General features: G+C 34.1%; 1 protein-coding gene across 8 annotated transcripts in view; it reads right to left on the minus strand.

Annotated features, from left to right (window-relative positions):
• CCDC150 (coiled-coil domain containing 150) overlaps positions 1-18,110 on the minus strand; it is a 108,014-nt gene that overhangs the window by 76,655 nt on the left and 13,249 nt on the right. For 6 of the 8 annotated variants that reach the window (XR_006736786.1, XR_006736785.1, XM_045558972.1 and 3 more), the window contains exons 6-13: positions 17,486-17,602; positions 16,333-16,462; positions 13,653-13,696; positions 11,297-11,389; positions 8,626-8,733; positions 6,647-6,771; positions 6,208-6,385; positions 5,585-5,653 (exon numbers count right to left, since the gene is read on the minus strand). Coding sequence is in view for 5 of the 8 variants with exons in the window: in XM_045558972.1 (XP_045414928.1) it covers positions 5,585-5,653; positions 6,208-6,385; positions 6,647-6,771; positions 8,626-8,733; positions 11,297-11,389; positions 13,653-13,696; positions 16,333-16,462; positions 17,486-17,602 (864 nt within the window). In the remaining 3 variants the exon portion in view is untranslated. Of the gene's footprint in view, positions 1-5,584; positions 5,654-5,753; positions 5,777-6,207; positions 6,386-6,646; positions 6,772-8,625; positions 8,734-11,296; positions 11,390-13,652; positions 13,697-16,332; positions 16,463-17,485; positions 17,603-18,110 lie in introns of those variants that run through there. The other 2 variants (XM_045558974.1, XM_045558976.1) reach the window with 2 other exon arrangements.

Here is an 18,110-nt window from a genome sequence, read left to right on the forward strand (position 1 = left end):
ACCATCCAGGTTTCTGTAAGTACACTCTATGTTTATACAACAACAAAATCGCCTAACACATTTCTCAGAATGTATCCCCATCATTAAGACATGACTGTATTAGAAGATGTGATACTGATAAGATATCAATTCTGATTTCAATTGAAATTTCAGCAAAATGTTTTTGTTGAAATCAATAAGCTCACTCTAAAAGTTATAGGAAAAACAAAAGAAGTAGAATAGCCAAAACAATTTTGAAAAAGAACACAGATGGAAGACTCTACCTAATTTCAAGATTATAAAACTACAGTAATCAGGAGTTTCAAATTGGCAAAAGGAAAACACATAATCAATGGAACAATATAGAAAGTCCAGAAACAGACCCATACATTTATGGTCAATGGATTTTCAACAAAGGTACAAGGTATTTCAAAGGAGAAAGAACTGTCTATTAAAAGATGCTATTAGAAGAGTGACATCAATGAAACTATGGAAGAACATTCAAAAATCCTCTCTTCCATAAAAGCAATAAAAACACTAGCAAAAACTGTCAGAATCAACCTTTTCAGAACTCTGAAAATTAACAAAAACCTTACAGTAATATAGGAAGCACTTATAGCAAAAGATTGGCTGAATTTAGGTAAGAACAGCAAGCTTTGTGGTGCTTTAACTTACCCTATTCCCATCCTCCATTCTCCAGCTCTGCAGTAGCTTTGAAAACCAATGGCCCACAATTATAGTGAACACCAAACTTGGCAGTCACCAGAGGTGGAAAAACAGGGTTGGAGCTCTTTCAAAATCTCATTTACATAGAACTGTCATTATATGACCTATCTGGTGGTTCCCTGCAAGACTTCAGATGCAAAGTTGTCTTTATTTGGGCTGACTCAGAGCTCACCCAGTACACAAAAAACCTTTTTTCCAGGGGCATATATTGAAAATAATTAGAGGTAATTGATTAACTTTGTGGTTGCCCGAAGTGGTAGGTAAGAGTTGGGCAAAAACCAGTCTAGCCAAAAAACTAGGACGAGATAGAGAACGAGATGACCATAGCAGGTTTTGAACAGCTTCAACACATTCTTGGGAATCTAGAGAGCCACGCATGAGTACAGGGTTGTGCACATGTCCAGAGCTGTGTGCATGCTCAGGAAAGACCCGAGAAGGCCCTAAAACCTCACCTCTGGCAGACCTTGAGGCTCTGTGCAATCAGAAATGAAGGATAAAAGAGAGATGTCAACTGCATAAATAAGTGTCAAATGTATGCCCCAAATGCACATAAGAAAATTATTGAAAGCAAGAGACAGAAAATCTTGAAAACGGTAAGAGAAAAGTGGCTCATGATGTATAAGGGATATCAATAAGATTAACAGCCGATTTCTCATCAGAAACTTGAGGCCAAAATGCAGTGGGATGACATATTCAAAATGCTGGGGTGGCAGGAGGAGACATAATCAAGAATTCTAAATCCAGGAAAACTATCCCTCAAAAATGACAAAGAAATTAAGACATTACCAGATTTTTAAAAATTGGAAAGAATCATACAAGGGCCTAGTTTAAACATACGTCTAAGGATGTGTCTCTTCAAAATCTCAGCCTAAAATGTAGAGTAATTTACCAGGGTCTCTACCTTTGTTGGGGTCTGGACTGTGGGGCTAGAAAGCATGCCCTGTAAGAAATACTAAAGGGAGTTCTTCAGGCTGAAATAAAAGGGAATTAGACAATAATCAAAATGCACATAAAAGGTAAGAGCAAAGGTAACAGCAACATAGGTACATATAAAAAATAGGAAAAATATATGTTTTATTTATAACTCTTTTTATTACCTACAAAACAAAATATAAAATAAAATCAATAAGGGAATTAAAATGACACACTAGATCTATTTGACACAAAAGGCAACAGTAATTGAGAAACAGAGGAAAAAGCAGAAAAACAAATAGCAAAATGGCAGATGCAAATCCTACCTTAACAGTAATTATATTAAATATAAATGAATTAAACCACCCCAATTAAAAAGCAGACAGGAAAAATAATTTTTTTTAAGATCCAACTGTGTGCTGTTTATAAAAGACACATTTTAGATCGAAACATATAAGTGCACATAAAAAGATGCTCAACATCAATAATCATTAGAAAAATGCAGATCAAAACCATAATGAGATACTACTTCATACCCATTAAGATAGCTATAATCAAAAAATAAATGACAAATGTTGATGAGGATGTGGAGAAATTGGAACCCTTGTACACTGCTGAGAATGTAAAATGATTTAGTGCTGTGGAAAACTGGTGATTCCTTAAGAGTTAAGCATAAAATTACCATGTGACCCAGAAATTCCACTCCCAATTATATATAACCCAAAGAATTGAAAACAGGTGCTCAAATACATGTATATACAGGCTCATAGCAGTACTAATCACAACAGCCAAAAGATGAAAACAATGCAAGTGTCCATCCGTGGATGAACAGATGAACAAATAGTATGTATATGTATGTGTTTGTGTATACATACATATACACACACATAATACATCCAATGACTATTACTCAGCCATAAAAAGGAATGAAGTACTGATATATACTACAATGTGGATGAACTTCAAAAGCATTATGCTAAGTGAAAGAAGCCAGACATAAAAGATCACATATTGTATAATTAATATGAAATATCCAGAATACGTAAATCCACAGAGACAGAATGCAGATTGGTGGTTGTCAGGGGCTGGGAGAAGAGGAAACAGAGAATGATTGCTTAACGGGTACAGGGTTTCCTATTGCAGCGATGAAAATATTTTGAAACTAGATAGAGGTGGTCATTGTACAACATTGTAACTGCACTAAACACCACTGAACTGTTTACTTAAAAATGGTTTAATTTTATATCATGTGAATTTCATCTCAATTAAAAAACCACAGTAAGATACTTCACACCCACTGGAATGGGTATTAAAAAATGTGGACAATAACAAATGTTGATGAAGATATGGAGATACTAGGACTCTAATACATTGCTGGTGGGATTGTAAAATAGCACAGGCACTGTGGAAAACAGTTTGGCAGTTTCTCAAAAAGATAAACATAGAGTTACCACATGACCTTCCTGGGTTATATTAATATCTGAGACAACTGAAAGAATATGTTCACAAAAAATATTGCACACATATGTTCATAGAATCATTAATAGCCAAAAAGAGGAACTAATCTGAATCCCCATCAATTGATACAAAAAGATACTAAAACAACTAGACATCCATCTGACAATAAAATGGACCTTAAATTATACCTTGCAAGATATATAAAAATTAACTTGAACTAGATCATAGACCTACTATAAAACCTGCTTCTAGAAGACAACAAAGGAGAAAATCTTGGTGATCTTAGATTAGGCAGATTTCTTAGATATGATACAAAATGTATGATCCATAAAATCTTAAAAATTGATCATTAGACTTCATTAAAATTTAAAATTTCTGTTTTTGAAAGAAAATGAAAAGACAAGCTAATAAAATAGAAAAAAATCTGTAAAATATATATCTGATAAAATATCTGTATGTATACAAATAATATTTTTAACTTAAGAATATGAATATGTTTTAAAATTCCTGAGCTCAGTAATAAAAAAACAAACAACTGAATTTCAAATGGTTAAAACAGTTGAAGAGATAATTCAATTTGCAATGGCAAATAATCACATGAAAAGATGCTCAACATTATTAGCCTTGGGAAGAATGCAAATTACAACCACAATGATATACCACTAAAACTGAAAGAACAAACAATACAAAGTGCTGGTGGTAATGCAGAGAAACCAGAACTCATAATATACTGATAAGAATGCAAGATAATACAGATCCTTTGGAAAACAGTTGAGTAGTTTGTTGTGTTAAACATTTATTCACCATAGTACCCAAAATCCAACTCCTGATATTTACCCAAGAGAAATAAAAATATATATGTATATGTGAATATTTATAGAGGCTTTACTCATAATTGCAAAAATTTGGAAACAACCCAAATACCCTTCAATCAGTGGATACAGTAGCTGAGATACATATGTATATATACAATGGAACACAAAATACTGATACATACAATATGGATGAATCTCAAATGTCTTAAGCTAAATGCAAGAAGTTAGATTTAAAATGCTACATATTGTATGATTCCATTTATAAGACATTCTGGAAAAGATATAACTTTAGGGATAGAAAAATAGATTAGTAGTTGCCAGGGGATGCGTGTGGAAGAAGGGGTTGATTACAGAGGGCACAAACACACTCTCTGGGGTGATGGAAATGTTCTATATTTTTATTGTGGTGGTGGCTACATAATTGCATGTGTTTGTCAAAACTCATAGAACTGTACACTAAAAACAGGTGAATTTCACTGTATGTAAATTATAATAAGCCTAACTTTAAAAAAACATAGCTTTAAAAGAAAAAAAATTAATTTAGACCACAAAATGGGACACTGTATAAGCATTATCATTTGGCTTAATAGAACCTCTCTAAACGAGCAAGCATCTTAGTATCTTTTGGCCCCACAAACTTTAACACACAGCCTACATTAGGGCAAATGAAATCAGACAAGCACAATAATGCTGTGTTTTTATTCTAAACATATTCACAGCATTTGCCTTAGTCATGTTAACATTCACTAACATTTTCAAGCAAAAAGCATTAATGAATTTAATAGTAGCCACCAATTTTCCCAATTTTCAAAAGCATATTTAAGGCCAAATTCATATTGGCAAAGTCCTTGCCAGAAGTAGTCAGCTTCGTTCAAGGATTTTTAGGGTGGACTATTGTCATATCATTAGATATGAATGACTAAACCAGAGGGGGCACCTGCCAGCTTGGTGGTAACTATATTTGAGCTCAGGCTCAAATCTAGCTTTTCTCCTCTCTCCAATTGTTAAACATTTATATGTACATATGGTAATATGAATGCCATTTGGGCGAACCAGAACCAAAGAAACAGTCAAGGTTTGATGACTCTATTCCATACTTATTGCTGGATTTCTTGTCTAGGATAACTAACACTCCTTGATACTCCAGACATATTCTCTAGATAACAGTGACACACAATCTTTATTCTCTTCAAATTTTGAAACACAACAGCAATTTTCTAAAGATTGGCTTTTATTTTATTTTAACAAGGATTTTGTTTCCCTGGACATTCTACTTTTAGAACCCAGAAAAGGGTACCTCAAAGATAAAGTGGTAAGTGCTGATAGGGACTTTGGAAGCCTAAGTTAGGTTATTTAAAAACAGAAGTCAGCAATCATCCCTTTGCCTCTCACAGGCCCATTAGCTCACTCTCAGGGGACTTCCTGGCTGAAATACTCAGTGGACTCTAGGGCCAGAGGCAGCGATGACTCACAGCGAACCCCAGATGCTCACCAAGCAAACGCTCCCCAGAAGCAACCTTTTGCCAGTGACTGGAGTGCTCTGAGTGGCATCCAGCATCGTGGCTCCCTTTTTTCCCCACACCTTGGTATTCAAAAATATCACTCATCTCCTCATTGAGAAAGCTGATGTAGTAGGCAGCAATATAGAAGGAAATGAAATATAATGAACTATCAACAAATAAAAGGTAGAATACCTTGTTTTGAGCTAATTCCTTTTCCAAATTGCATTTTTCTTGTGCTATTCCTTTTTCTGTTTCATTAACCTGCCCAAAGGTGGGGGGGGGGGAAAGAAATGGGTCAATTTTACAGCAGCTGACAGACTCTACCGTACCAAATACATCCTGCATGTCAATTAATACCTACACTGCAGATAGCACATCCTCTCAGAAAAGGGGCCAATCAGGGAGTCTCTGAGGCAGAGCAGACTTCACAAACAGCCCTGAAATTAGAAAGACACGTCTGCATGTCAGACTCTGCTGGTTCCTTCCTAAGTAGGGGGACAGGGCTGTTTCCCGTTAACCTCTACTGTCCCACTCCTTCAGGGAAAATCAATTTTAAAATATGACCCCTTAACTAACATGAGGATGTGTGAATTATTAGTTACCATTAACTAATGCTGTATAAGGATACACTGTACTATTTAGCACAGACTACTTTGCATGCTATAAGGCATAGATTTGCCACCTAAAGATTTCTTTAATGGGCAAACCAGACAAACTGCATCTGGGTTTTATTTCTTTTCTTTTACACTTAGAATACAATTTTAAAACATCATCACACCACAACTAGAAGGTAGCATAAATCTGCTCCTACATACCTCTCTCTGAAATCTTTCTTTTTCCTCTAGCAGAGACTTGTTCTCTTGCATTGATGCTTTCAATTCACCTTGCAATCTTGCAATAGTCAATTCTAGTAGCTTTTTTTGCACAGCTGTTCTCTTCTCAGCATCCTGTGCTTTCTGAATACACCGGTTATGCTCAAGGATTAAATGATCCCTGCAGGAAGAGAACAAGGAGATATGAAAGCTAAATGAGAATTCTACTTTAACAGAAAAAGCAATTAAGTGTTCTTATAGAACGTATCTCCTGCCTGAGAGCAGTTACCAAAATGTTCTAATAAAACTAATTTCTTGAGGGCACAGTCTTTTTATCTTTGTGGCTGGCCCAGCAAATGTAGAATTAAATGTTGTCATTAAAGATAAGAAACACAAATACAAGAACAAAAGATGCATAAGAAGTTGCCCATAATTTACTCACAGATGTGCTTGGAGTTCGATTTTCTCATTCTGAACGGTCTGTAGTTCACTTATGATACTGGCATGGGCTGCATCCAGCAGTAAGTTTTGTTCTTGAAATGTCTGCGTCATCATTTTCTGTTCTACCTGAGGGTTAGGGGTAATACTAAAAGTTAAGATGCCAGAAAGTCATTTGATAAGGTGTCATTTGGAGTAACTGATCAAAGACACTGAACTAACTTACAAGACACAAGTTTTATTTGTCTAAATAAAACCTCTTTTTGAAAGAATTTATTTTAATGCTCAGCTCTTTGTCCTGTCCTGAGCTCACTACAATTCTATGATTTTATAACTCCACTAGCCAAGAGTCAAGATGCATTATTTACTCAGCCTGCTGAAATATTTATATAACTCCTAATACCAACATATTTTTAAAGACAGAAAATCATACTAAGACTATTTTTGATATTTTAAAATTTCAACATGTTTAATTCTAAAAAGTAAAACAATATAAATTTATATAAATACAAAATGAAAAGATCCCTTCATCTCTACCTACAACCCCCTCCAATAATCCCACTCACTAGGGATAATCATGTTTAATAGTTTAAATACGATTTAATAGTTTAACTAGTTTAATAGTGTGGATTCTTTTAAGAATATTTTAAATTGCACTCAGATACTGTTACAGCAAAAACACTAACTATTTTGCATGATTTATTTTCTCTGGCTCACCATTTTGGAATTATCAAAACATTTTTGTACACATATACCCCTACCTATAATCCACAGAGTTTTTGCAAATACATTACAGAATAACAATTACTTTTATAAATACTTTTAAAAACACTTCTATTTAAACAATATTCGATATTAAGGCAAACCTTTACAGCTTCATGCTTAGTAAAATGAGATCCCACTTGTGTTATATTCTAAAATTTTGAAATGTTTGTTAACAGTGGCACATATGCTATTCAGTCCACTCAATTGTAAGGCCACCAAAGTAGGGATTTTGTCATGTTCACCACTATAATTCTAACTAGATCTAACACTGTACTTGCACAGAGTAAACACTCAATGTTTGTTGAATTAATGAAAAATATTTATGGAGTATTTGTTATGTGCAAAACATGCTTAGCGCTATGGGAAATAACAAAGATATATAAGGTAATGTCCTTGTTTCTGGGGAGCTCACAAAAATAATAAAGGAAATGAAGCATGCACATAAATTACTACTAGAGAAGGCAGAATACGGAGTCAGCATAATGATGATTAAAAATACTGACTCTGGGGTCACCCTAGGTTTAAATCCAGCTCTATTCTTTACTAGCTAGGTGACTTTGGGCAAGTTAACTTCTCCAAACATCATTTTCTTGTCAGCAAAATGAGGATAATAAATATCCCTTTACATAATGACTGCTATGATTAAAGAAGGTTAATATATGTAAAAATCTTAGCACAATGCTTGGTATATAGTAAGTATACTTAAAAAAATGAGATTACTATGATAGTCTGTTTAGTGTTCTAGGAATAGAAGTTGAAACGGAAAACTCATCCCTTCTGGTAGAGGTGATCCAGCTCCCTGAAAGCAACTCAAAGAATAAACAGAATTTCAAATAGATGAAGATGAAGTAAAGAGCATTCCTAACAGAGAAAATGGCATAAGCAAAATGGGAAATCGCAAGATGTTTGAGGAAAAGGGAAGTTTTTCAGGGTTAGTCATAAATGTTTTCCATGATTCTATAAGTAACAAGATAATTACTTTTCCTAAAGTAATGGTAAAGAAAACATTAAAAAGCACTGAGTGCAAGGTCAAATCATGCCTCTGATGAAAACTAAAAGCCATTAATAAAAAATAAAATAATTCAGTAAGTTTTTAAAAATTTATTGTTAAAATATTTACTTGTCCAGTAGGCCTGCACATTTCTTGATCTCTCAGCCAGGATGGCTTTCTGTCACCTGGTGAATGCTATTAGAAGTTCACTACTGGTAAATGAATACCTGCAGGATGGCTTGATGGTCAGCAATGATCCTGGCTTTTTCCATATTAACAGTCTGAAGCATGCAGCTCAGCTCTGAGCACTTTACAGTCAGCTGTTCATTCAAAACCTAAGACAATATATACAGCAAGTTCACAGGTCTCTCCAATAAAGAATTATTTTCACTTATGTATCATCATTTTTTAAATTCAGGATATTATGGGGGTACAAACATTTTAGTTACATGAAATACGTTTGCCTCGCCCAAACCAGGGCTACAGGTGTGTCCTTCCCCCATACTGTGTGCCCCATTTCCATTAGCTATGGGCTTATCCCCTCCCCCCCTCCTCCACCTCCCCTACCTGACTGGGATCCAGTGAGTATTACTACCATGTGAGCATCTTAGTGTTGATCAGTTAATACCAATTTCATGGTGAGTATATGTGGAGCATGGTTTTCCATCCTTGTGATACCTCAACTTCGAAGGATGGGCTCAATCTCTATCCAGGATAATATAAGAGGTGCTAGATCACCATTGTTTTTTGTAGTTGAGTAGTATTCCATAGTATACAAATACCACATTTTATTAATCCATTCAGGTATTGATGGGCATTTGGGTTGTGTCCACATCTTTACAATTGTGAATTGTGCTGCTATAAACATTCGAATGCAGCAACATCTCTAATCATTAGAGAAATGCAAATCAAAACTACAATGAGATATCACCTAACTCCAGTGAAAATGGCCTCTATCAAAAAGTCCCAAAATAACAAATGCTGGTGTGGATGTGGAGAGATCAGAACACTCTTACTCTGCTGGTGGGACTGCAAAATTAGTACAACCCCTGTGGAAAGTAATTTGGAGATACCTCAAAGAGCTAAAAATAGAAATGCCACTGGATCCAGCAATCCCACTATGAGGTATCTATCCAAAGGAAAAAAAGACATTCTATAATATGTATAATTATTTTTAATGATTACATAGTATTTCACTGTATGTGTGAACCTAATTTATTTAACCTATCCTCAATTGACATTTTATTAGTTTATAAAATATTTTCAAATATTTGGAGTCAATACCCTAAATAATTCTAAATTAAAAGGAGAGATTTCCTGATTTGGCAGAGCAACTGAGACATACAGCATGTTATGATCCCCTGTTCTTCACAACTTTGAACACTGGTCCATTAGAGCAAGACATCTGCAGTACGGAATTCACAGCGTAGGTGCCTAGCCAGTATTATAGAAGCCTGTTTCCACAGTTAGATGTTGAGCATTCAGAATTGTTTAGCTGGTAACAAAAAATACTTAAGCTCCTTCACCACAAACTACAGTATTCATAAAAGTAAAATATAATTTTACCATCATAAGATTGTTTCAAAATAAAACAAAAATATTTTGAGCTACAGATCATATATGTAGTTAGTTAATAATCCTCTTTTTTTCTGATACTTTGAAATCTGTATCCCTGTGAAAAATATTCATCTTAATTATCAGTTATTTTTGCAAGGTAGATTGACTTGTTTTCATGAAAAAGTTCAAGGACAAATAACTTTGAGCAATAGGAAGAAACACAAAAAATAAAATGGTATGAAAGATAATCTGGCAGATATCATAAGTAGTAGGGGTAAGTATAGTAGTTAGGAACACATTCGGGGGCATAAAGTCATACACAGATATACAAACTATTCATCAAGGAATATCTGGGGGTGAAACAGAGGAAAACCCTTACTCTTTGAAAAGAATAGCTAATTTTCTTTGGAGCCAGATTACCTGAACTCAAATTCCAATTCTGCCACCTATTAGCTATGTTCCCCGAACCTTTCTGTATTTCAGCTTCCTTATCTTTAAAATGTGAATAATAGATTCTATTCACAGGGCTATCGCAAGGATTACAATTTGTTAGTATTAATAACATAAGGTGCTTAAAATCATACCTGGAATGTGGAATGGGTTCCGTGAAAATGTTAATTACTATCAGTATACGAAGAATAATAGTAGTTACTGTTGTTATTATTTTATTTAAAAACACATTTATTTTGTATTTTCTTATTAAAGAGAGCACAGCAACATTATCATCCTAACATTGACATAATCAAATTATACCAACAGAAAAGTTATCTTAAGTGATAGACACTATTTCATTGGGCTGTGATAAATCACTCCAGTTTGCCTGTGTATTTGGTGACTCTTCTTAACATACATGCATATGTATACACACACACATATATAACATCAGCTAAATTTGAGAACTACCATCCCACAGGAAATGATTACATATAACTCCAAAATTTGGCAAGAATTTGTTAGGTTCCTACTGTTCTATTTGCTAAGAAAATATAAAGTATAAAACATAGCCCTTGCCACTGAACTGTTTAGAAGTTTTTGTGGGGAAAAAATACATATGTATACATTTAATGAGTAAATTAGAAAGCAAACAAAGGCAAAGTGTAAATAAGTGCACGATTTAGTGGTATATCTTGTATACTTATATGTCATGGGAATTTGAAGAGTCAAACAAGAAATGTAGTTAATTTGATAATTCTCATGGATGAAGTATTATCTGATGGAAATAAAAAGTTGGATAATGGAGATGGTACAAATTTATATAATCAGGATTAATTTTGGTCCTTGGTTCTTTAATTAAACAAAATTAAATAACATCCAAGAACTAGAGAAATGGTGAAGATTTACCTGTGTTTTTTCTGATGCTTCATGAAGAGATACTATTTCAGACCTCAAATATGCATTTTCTTCCTGTTCCTTGTTGAAAGACATTTGAACATTCTAAAAGAAAAAAAGAAAAGAATTACTCTTTTTTTCACATGTATTATGCATCTCTATAAAAATATCTGTTCTGTATTTTGGCCAGTACCAATTGAAGTCCCAATGATATACATATGTAAGTATCTTATAAAGAATTTTTTAAAATCTTGGTATCTTCAACTCCCAAACTTCTCTTTATTTGTAAATTACTTATCAAAACTGTTTATTCAAAACAATAATGAGATACTACTACACATCTATTAGAATGGCCAAAATTGAGAACACTGACAACATCAACTGCTGGCAAAGATGTAGAACAACAGGTATTCTCATTCACTTCTGGTGGGAATGTAAAATGGTACAGCCACTTTGGAGGACAGTTTGGTGGTTTCTTACAAAACTAAACATATTCTTACCATATGATCCAAATATCATGCTACTTGATATTTACCCAAAGCAGTTGAAAATTTATGCCCACACAAAAACCTACACAGATATTATAACACCTTTATCATAATTGTCAAAACTTGAAAGCAATAAAGATGTCTATTAGCAGGTTAATGGATAAATTGTGGTATATACAGATAATGGAATATTATGCAGCACTAAAAAGAAATGAGCTACCAAGCCATGAAAAGACATGGAGGAAATGTACTGAGAAAAGCCAGTCTGAAAAGGCTACAGATTATATGATTCCAACTATTTAATATTCTAGAAAAGGCACATTTATCAAGACAGTAAAAAGTTCAGTGTTTGCCAGGGATTGAGGGGTGGGAAGGAAGAGTAGGTGGAGCACAGAAGATTTTTAGAGAAATGAAACTATTCTATGATATTATAATACATAAAATATACCATAATAGTAGATATATGTCCTTATACATTTGTCCAAATCCATAGAATGTACATCAACAGTCAACCCTAATGTAAATTATGGGCTTTGGGTGATAATGACATGTCAATATAGGTTTATAAATTGTAATAATGTACCACACTAGTGGGGAATGTTGATAGTGGGGGAGGCTATGCATATGTAAGGGAAAGAGGTATGTGGGAAATCTCTACACCTTCTGCTCAATTTTGCTGTGAACCTAAAATTGCTCTAAAAAATAAGTCTATTTTTAAAAACTGTTTATTAAACCTTTTCTCATATTGGGATTCCAACTAGAAAGCATTTGCCTAAAACCATAATTTAAATATACCTAGTATCCTTATATCAAAGTTCTATTCTCTAAGATTATATATTACATATACAATTTTTCCTATTAGTAGTAAGATCTTTGATTTCAAAGGAACACATTCAAGGATCTTTTAAAGTTATAAGTGAAGATATTTTCATCAAGGAGTACCTGGGGGTGGAGCAGAAGAAAGCACCTTTGTTTTGTGGGGGGGAAAAAAAGCTAGTTCTCTTTGAGATGAGAGAAAGGTGACAGATGTGAGTTGTCAGTTGAGCTTTACCTACAAGGTACTTTTAGAATGAGGAAAAGTGTAAATCCTCTCCCTACAGAGAGTGAGCCACCTTTCTTGTCTAGAGTAGAACACAGGGCAGTGCACCTATTTGTATACCCTTGACCAAAGATCCATCCTCCTCTATCAGGGAGGAGGTCATCCTCTTCAACTGAGCACTCAGCTTTGGGAAGGACGCTCACAGAGCAGTGAGGGAGGAAGGGGACACCTGTCGAGCCAGCCAGATCAGTCTAATCAACCCTGGATCAATGCGGTGACAGATGTCACAGCCAGATCTCCCTCACATCCAATTACCTTTCTATTTTCCCAGGAGAAGCATCTCAAGATAAACATCACATAACACAGGATTAGACAGCATCCAGAAAAAGTATTCCAAATAGGATCTACCCATCAACAGGTTAATTCAGAAATGTAATAAGATATAAAGTATTTTTTATTAAATTATGATAAATATACATAACATAAAATCTACCATTCTAACCGTTTTCCAGGGTACAGTTTAGTGGCATTATATATGCTCACACTGTTGTGCAACCAACACCAAAAAGTTTCTTACATTTCATCAAAAAAGTTAATTTATAACAATTAGCAAAAAATACAAATCTCATTTTTTTTTGCCATTTCACCTTTTCAAACTATAATAACCTGCACTAAATGATTTCTCAGTTCCTAATACACAATAGTACCCTTAATATACAACATGAAACTTTTTTTATACAGCTTTTAGGACAATCAGGACTATAAACCAACATGAATGAGGACACAGGACTTAGTGAAGAGAGGAAAGACCGTCTCTCTATTGTATAACCTCACCACTTACCTTGTTTTCTTCAACCAACTTGGAAATGATGTCATCTCTAGAAACTAAAAACAGAAAGTCCACATAACTATGGTGATAACTTACTACATTGAAATCACATGGTATTGTTTTCCCTGAGAAGCTTTAAATTTTTTTTAGTCTATATATTTTAGAAATAAGGAGAACCCAGGTATTTCTATCATATTTTTATACACTGGAAACTAGTCCACAGTCATTCACAATGGTAAACGAGGTTGCATGTTACTCAGTGCATACATTGTAAGTCTCTGAGAGATTTTAAGCTGGAGAAGAACATGATCAAGATTTTTGTTAGCGAGATCACTCTAACACAGGTTCGATAAAGGCACAAAGATCAGTTTAGTAGCTGTTGCAGTAACCGAGGTATAAAACAATGAGGGCTGGTAATGACAATGGAGATACAGGGGAAAAATAGATCCGTGCAATAGTAAGCAGAGAGGACTGTTAGGACTTGGTGGCTTATTGGTGGGGTAAAAGCAAAAGATGAATGAGGGGGAACATCTAGCATTAGACTTGAGCAGCAGCATGGATAGTGGGTTCTTCAACTCTACAAGGCAAGGAGAAGGTTTAGGGGCTAGAATGAGTTAGAATGAGTGAAATACTTAGTTTTCCATGTGTTTTGATATATCTGCAGGGCATTCAAATACAGATGTCTAGTTGGCAGTAAGATACTGGTCTAGAGCTCAAGAGGATGATTTTGTGTAGGAAAAAAAAGATTTGAAACCACTCAGAGTACATACAGTGAAATGAAAACCAAAGGCAGAAAATTGTGGAACAGTTGGCATTATATACTAGTAGCCAAAAGATGTAAACTTTTTCTGAGTAATGTTTTAACTTCATAGAAAAATTTGCAGTGATCTATTTGTTTTGTTTCACATAAATATTTTAAAACCAGAAAATTATAAAATACATAAAAACTCATATCTTAATAGGATACACCTTAGAAAACTGTACTTTTTGAACACAGGAATCCACAATTCATTAGAATAAACTCTAATTTAAAATATGTGAAAGATCAAAAAGATAAACTATATGACTTATTTTGAAAATTCACTAATCAAACTAACAATGAAAAAGGAGTGGTTTTTTTGCTTGGGAGAACAATTTAATCACTTTAAGTAATGTTAATTGTTAATAAACTTAATAATTACATTTTAAAATTCACTGAAGAAAACATTTAAAGACCTTTGTTTTATTAATCTAGTTAGAATAACTATTTGTACCTTAAAGTAAAAACTGCATATATATGTAGAGAGTATACAATTCAATATTAAGCACATAGCTGGCATTCAGACAAGCTTCCTTTTCCTCATGTTAGTATGAATTACTGTTTTTAACATTCATTTTTAATGGCCTTCCAAATGTTCTTTACAAAATTAAAAAATAAAGTATTAATCCAAAGGGAAAGCAACATAAAAAACTTAATCAGAAGGCCAAGTAATACGATAGGAAGACATGTATTTTAGGCCCAGCTATTCTATTTGCTGTGGGTCCTTGGGTAGAGACCCATTCTTCTATAGAAAGGGTATATTTTCTTATTTTTCTGACAAGGTTGCTATAATCCTCAAATGAGATAATGTGGCAGCACCATAAAATGTAACATGTATTTTTGTAGGCATACAACCACAGGAAGACAGAAAATTATCCTGGGACATCGTCAATGAGAACTTCACATAGTAATTCACTACCCAACCACTATAAGAAAAAGGAGTATTTTCTGCTAAAAGGAGTAAGTCAAAACATTGAAAAGATTACTCTTCACTCTATTTTTTTTATAATTTTCATTTCCTTTTTGGTATTCCCTGCCCCCATTTTAGCCACAGAGCAGAGAAGGCATACTGGAGAGAACACTGGGCTTGGAGTTAGAAGATGCAGATTCAAGCCTCACTTTACCACGTTTTTCCTTTTGTAACTTTGGGAAGCATGGATAGCTTTGAGTATTAAATGAGACAATTTACGTGAAAGCTCTGTGTAAACTACGAAGTGTTAATCATGCGAAGCACTGCACTGTAACTCTGTGATCTCAGTAGGTGAGACTATCTGGAAACTGTTTTACAATAACATATTAACAACAGTAGTATGATATGGGGCTGATGGGCTAGAAGAAGCATGACTGAGCAACTTGGAATCAAGTCTAGGTTCTTCCATCTTCTAGCTCTGTCACCTTTCAGGACTCATCTATAAAAAGAGGAGATTAATCTAAGCTCTCTTTAAAGTCTTACAATGATCCATATCTACAAATATAGGTTAACCGGAATAGATGGATAACCTGAAGAATGGAGAGTCTGACATGATGGATCACTAAAATCAGTTAAGTTGGCAAGGATTAATAGCAGTATTTCCTTATTAACATATTATTATTCAATATTCAATCTAGGTGTCTAGAAACCAGATGTTCCTAACCCAAGTCCACCAACACTTAAAAAATCCCAGGAAAAAATACTAAATAAAGAATAGTATACAATCAAGAGGGTCAAATCTATTAACAACATTCCTTTTGTCTCAATGTTACAGGTAGAAAAGAAATCAGCAATTTTTTACATTCAGGACTGTGCGAAATACCAATAATACTGGCCACTTCAAGAATTTGGGCTCTTAAGAGTTTTTGTATGAAATCTCAAAAAACTAACAAAAGTGTGATTTCTGGCATCTATTTTCATACTTAGATCAGACTGGAGCTGTGAGGTAGCAGTCTCCAACTCTCCTTTTTTTTGTTGTTCCTGGACCAGTAGATCCTGGGTGTTCTGTATAGAACTGCGTAGGGCAATGCTGTTTTCCTGCAAAATGTGCACCTGAAATAATATAAGAAAAATTCCTTTCTGTAAAGATTTCTAATAAACTATCTTATAGCACATGTGTAAGGCAGAATTTCCAATCTTAATGTCACTGAGGGGAAAAGAGAAGTTAGTCTATATGTTACAGTTGAAATCTCCATAGAATGCGATGCCTTATAACAGTGCTGTCCAACAGAACTCTACAGTGTAAGTCACTAGTCACAAGTAGCTATTAAGCACTTGAATGTGGCTAGAGTGTGTGAGGAAATGAGTCTTTAATTTTATTTAATTTTAACTAATTTAAATAGCCACATGTGACTAATGGCTACCGTACTGGCCATGCAAGTTACAGTAATAAAGGATCATTTGCTAATTCCTTAAGTAGAATCCTTGTTATAAATTAGCTGTGAAGGATAGCCATTGGTTAAAATAATAAAGATTATGTAATCCAAGTATTAAAATATGAAAACACTAACTGCCTTGGGTAGTTAGAATTTAAAGTATTCTAAATTATATGTTGGTACTTCAAATAACGACTATGATGAAGAGAAAAATATTGTTAAAATAAATAATTGAAAACAGCAGTATAAACATATTCTTGATTGTTTTACTTATTGATATTCTTTGCTTCAAGTGTTAGATCAGTCTTGTCTTTATTTTCTGTCCATATCACATACATATAGCACAAGACCAGGGCAATTCCTTCCAAAATCAATGCCTATAATAGAGATTGTATGGGAAGGAGGATATTGTATCAGGAGCTAAGAGTTCTCTATAAAGCTTGAGGCAAATTAACCTCTCTGGTCGTTAGTGCCCTCATCATAAATTAAAAGTGTTGATTAAATGACATTAGAGTTCTTTCTTATTTTGCACTAATTTTTTTTCAAAACTGTATTAAGAATGTTAACAGACTACTACAGAAAAATAAATATTTTAATAAATTAGCAGAAATTAGCAAAAGTCTAAGTTTAAAGTAAAACATCAGCTTTTCTTGTTTGGTTTCACTGCCCTAACATAAATGAGGAGAGGAAATCTTTCTACCTGTTTCCGTTCCACCTCCACTGTTGATTCCATTTCTCGTATTTTGAGTAGCATGGCTGATCCAGATTTCTCAAGAGATTCCCTGAGGTGCCTCTCCTGAGCCAGTTGTCGCCTTAGCTACAGAGCAATATCGCAGTTAGGCAAGACCAACTGAACATATCAGTTTAACAAAGATCAAAGTTACTGTGAAAAGTTTACAAGGCAAGCCCCCTCACCCCCAAACATTCTCCATTTGTTTGACTGCTCAGAGACATGCTTTTCTTTCTCCCTAATGGATAAGCTTTTAAGAAATATAGATCAAATTTATTGTCATCATCTTCATATTGTTTAAGTTTGTTTTCCAAATTAGAGGTCAAGACAGCACTTAGGAAAAGGAAAAAAAAAGAACAGAATAGAAAGAAAACATCAGCCTGCATAGTAAGTATTGTTTCATGAAATGTATTTGTATATGTACGTGTGTAGTGTTGTTGCATAAAATACACGTCTTACAATGAATGGATTGTTGTCAAATAAAGTTTGAAAAACACTAGTATCTTACCTTAGTGTGTATTTTATGGTTTTATTTTTCAACTCTTAAACTGTTAAGTAGCAAACAAAACTGACACTCCAAAATTTGAATACTGTG

The sequence above is a fragment of the Lemur catta genome, chromosome 8 (genome assembly GCF_020740605.2).
Source record: "Lemur catta isolate mLemCat1 chromosome 8, mLemCat1.pri, whole genome shotgun sequence".
In the NCBI taxonomy this organism is placed as follows: Eukaryota; Metazoa; Chordata; class Mammalia; order Primates; family Lemuridae; genus Lemur; species Lemur catta.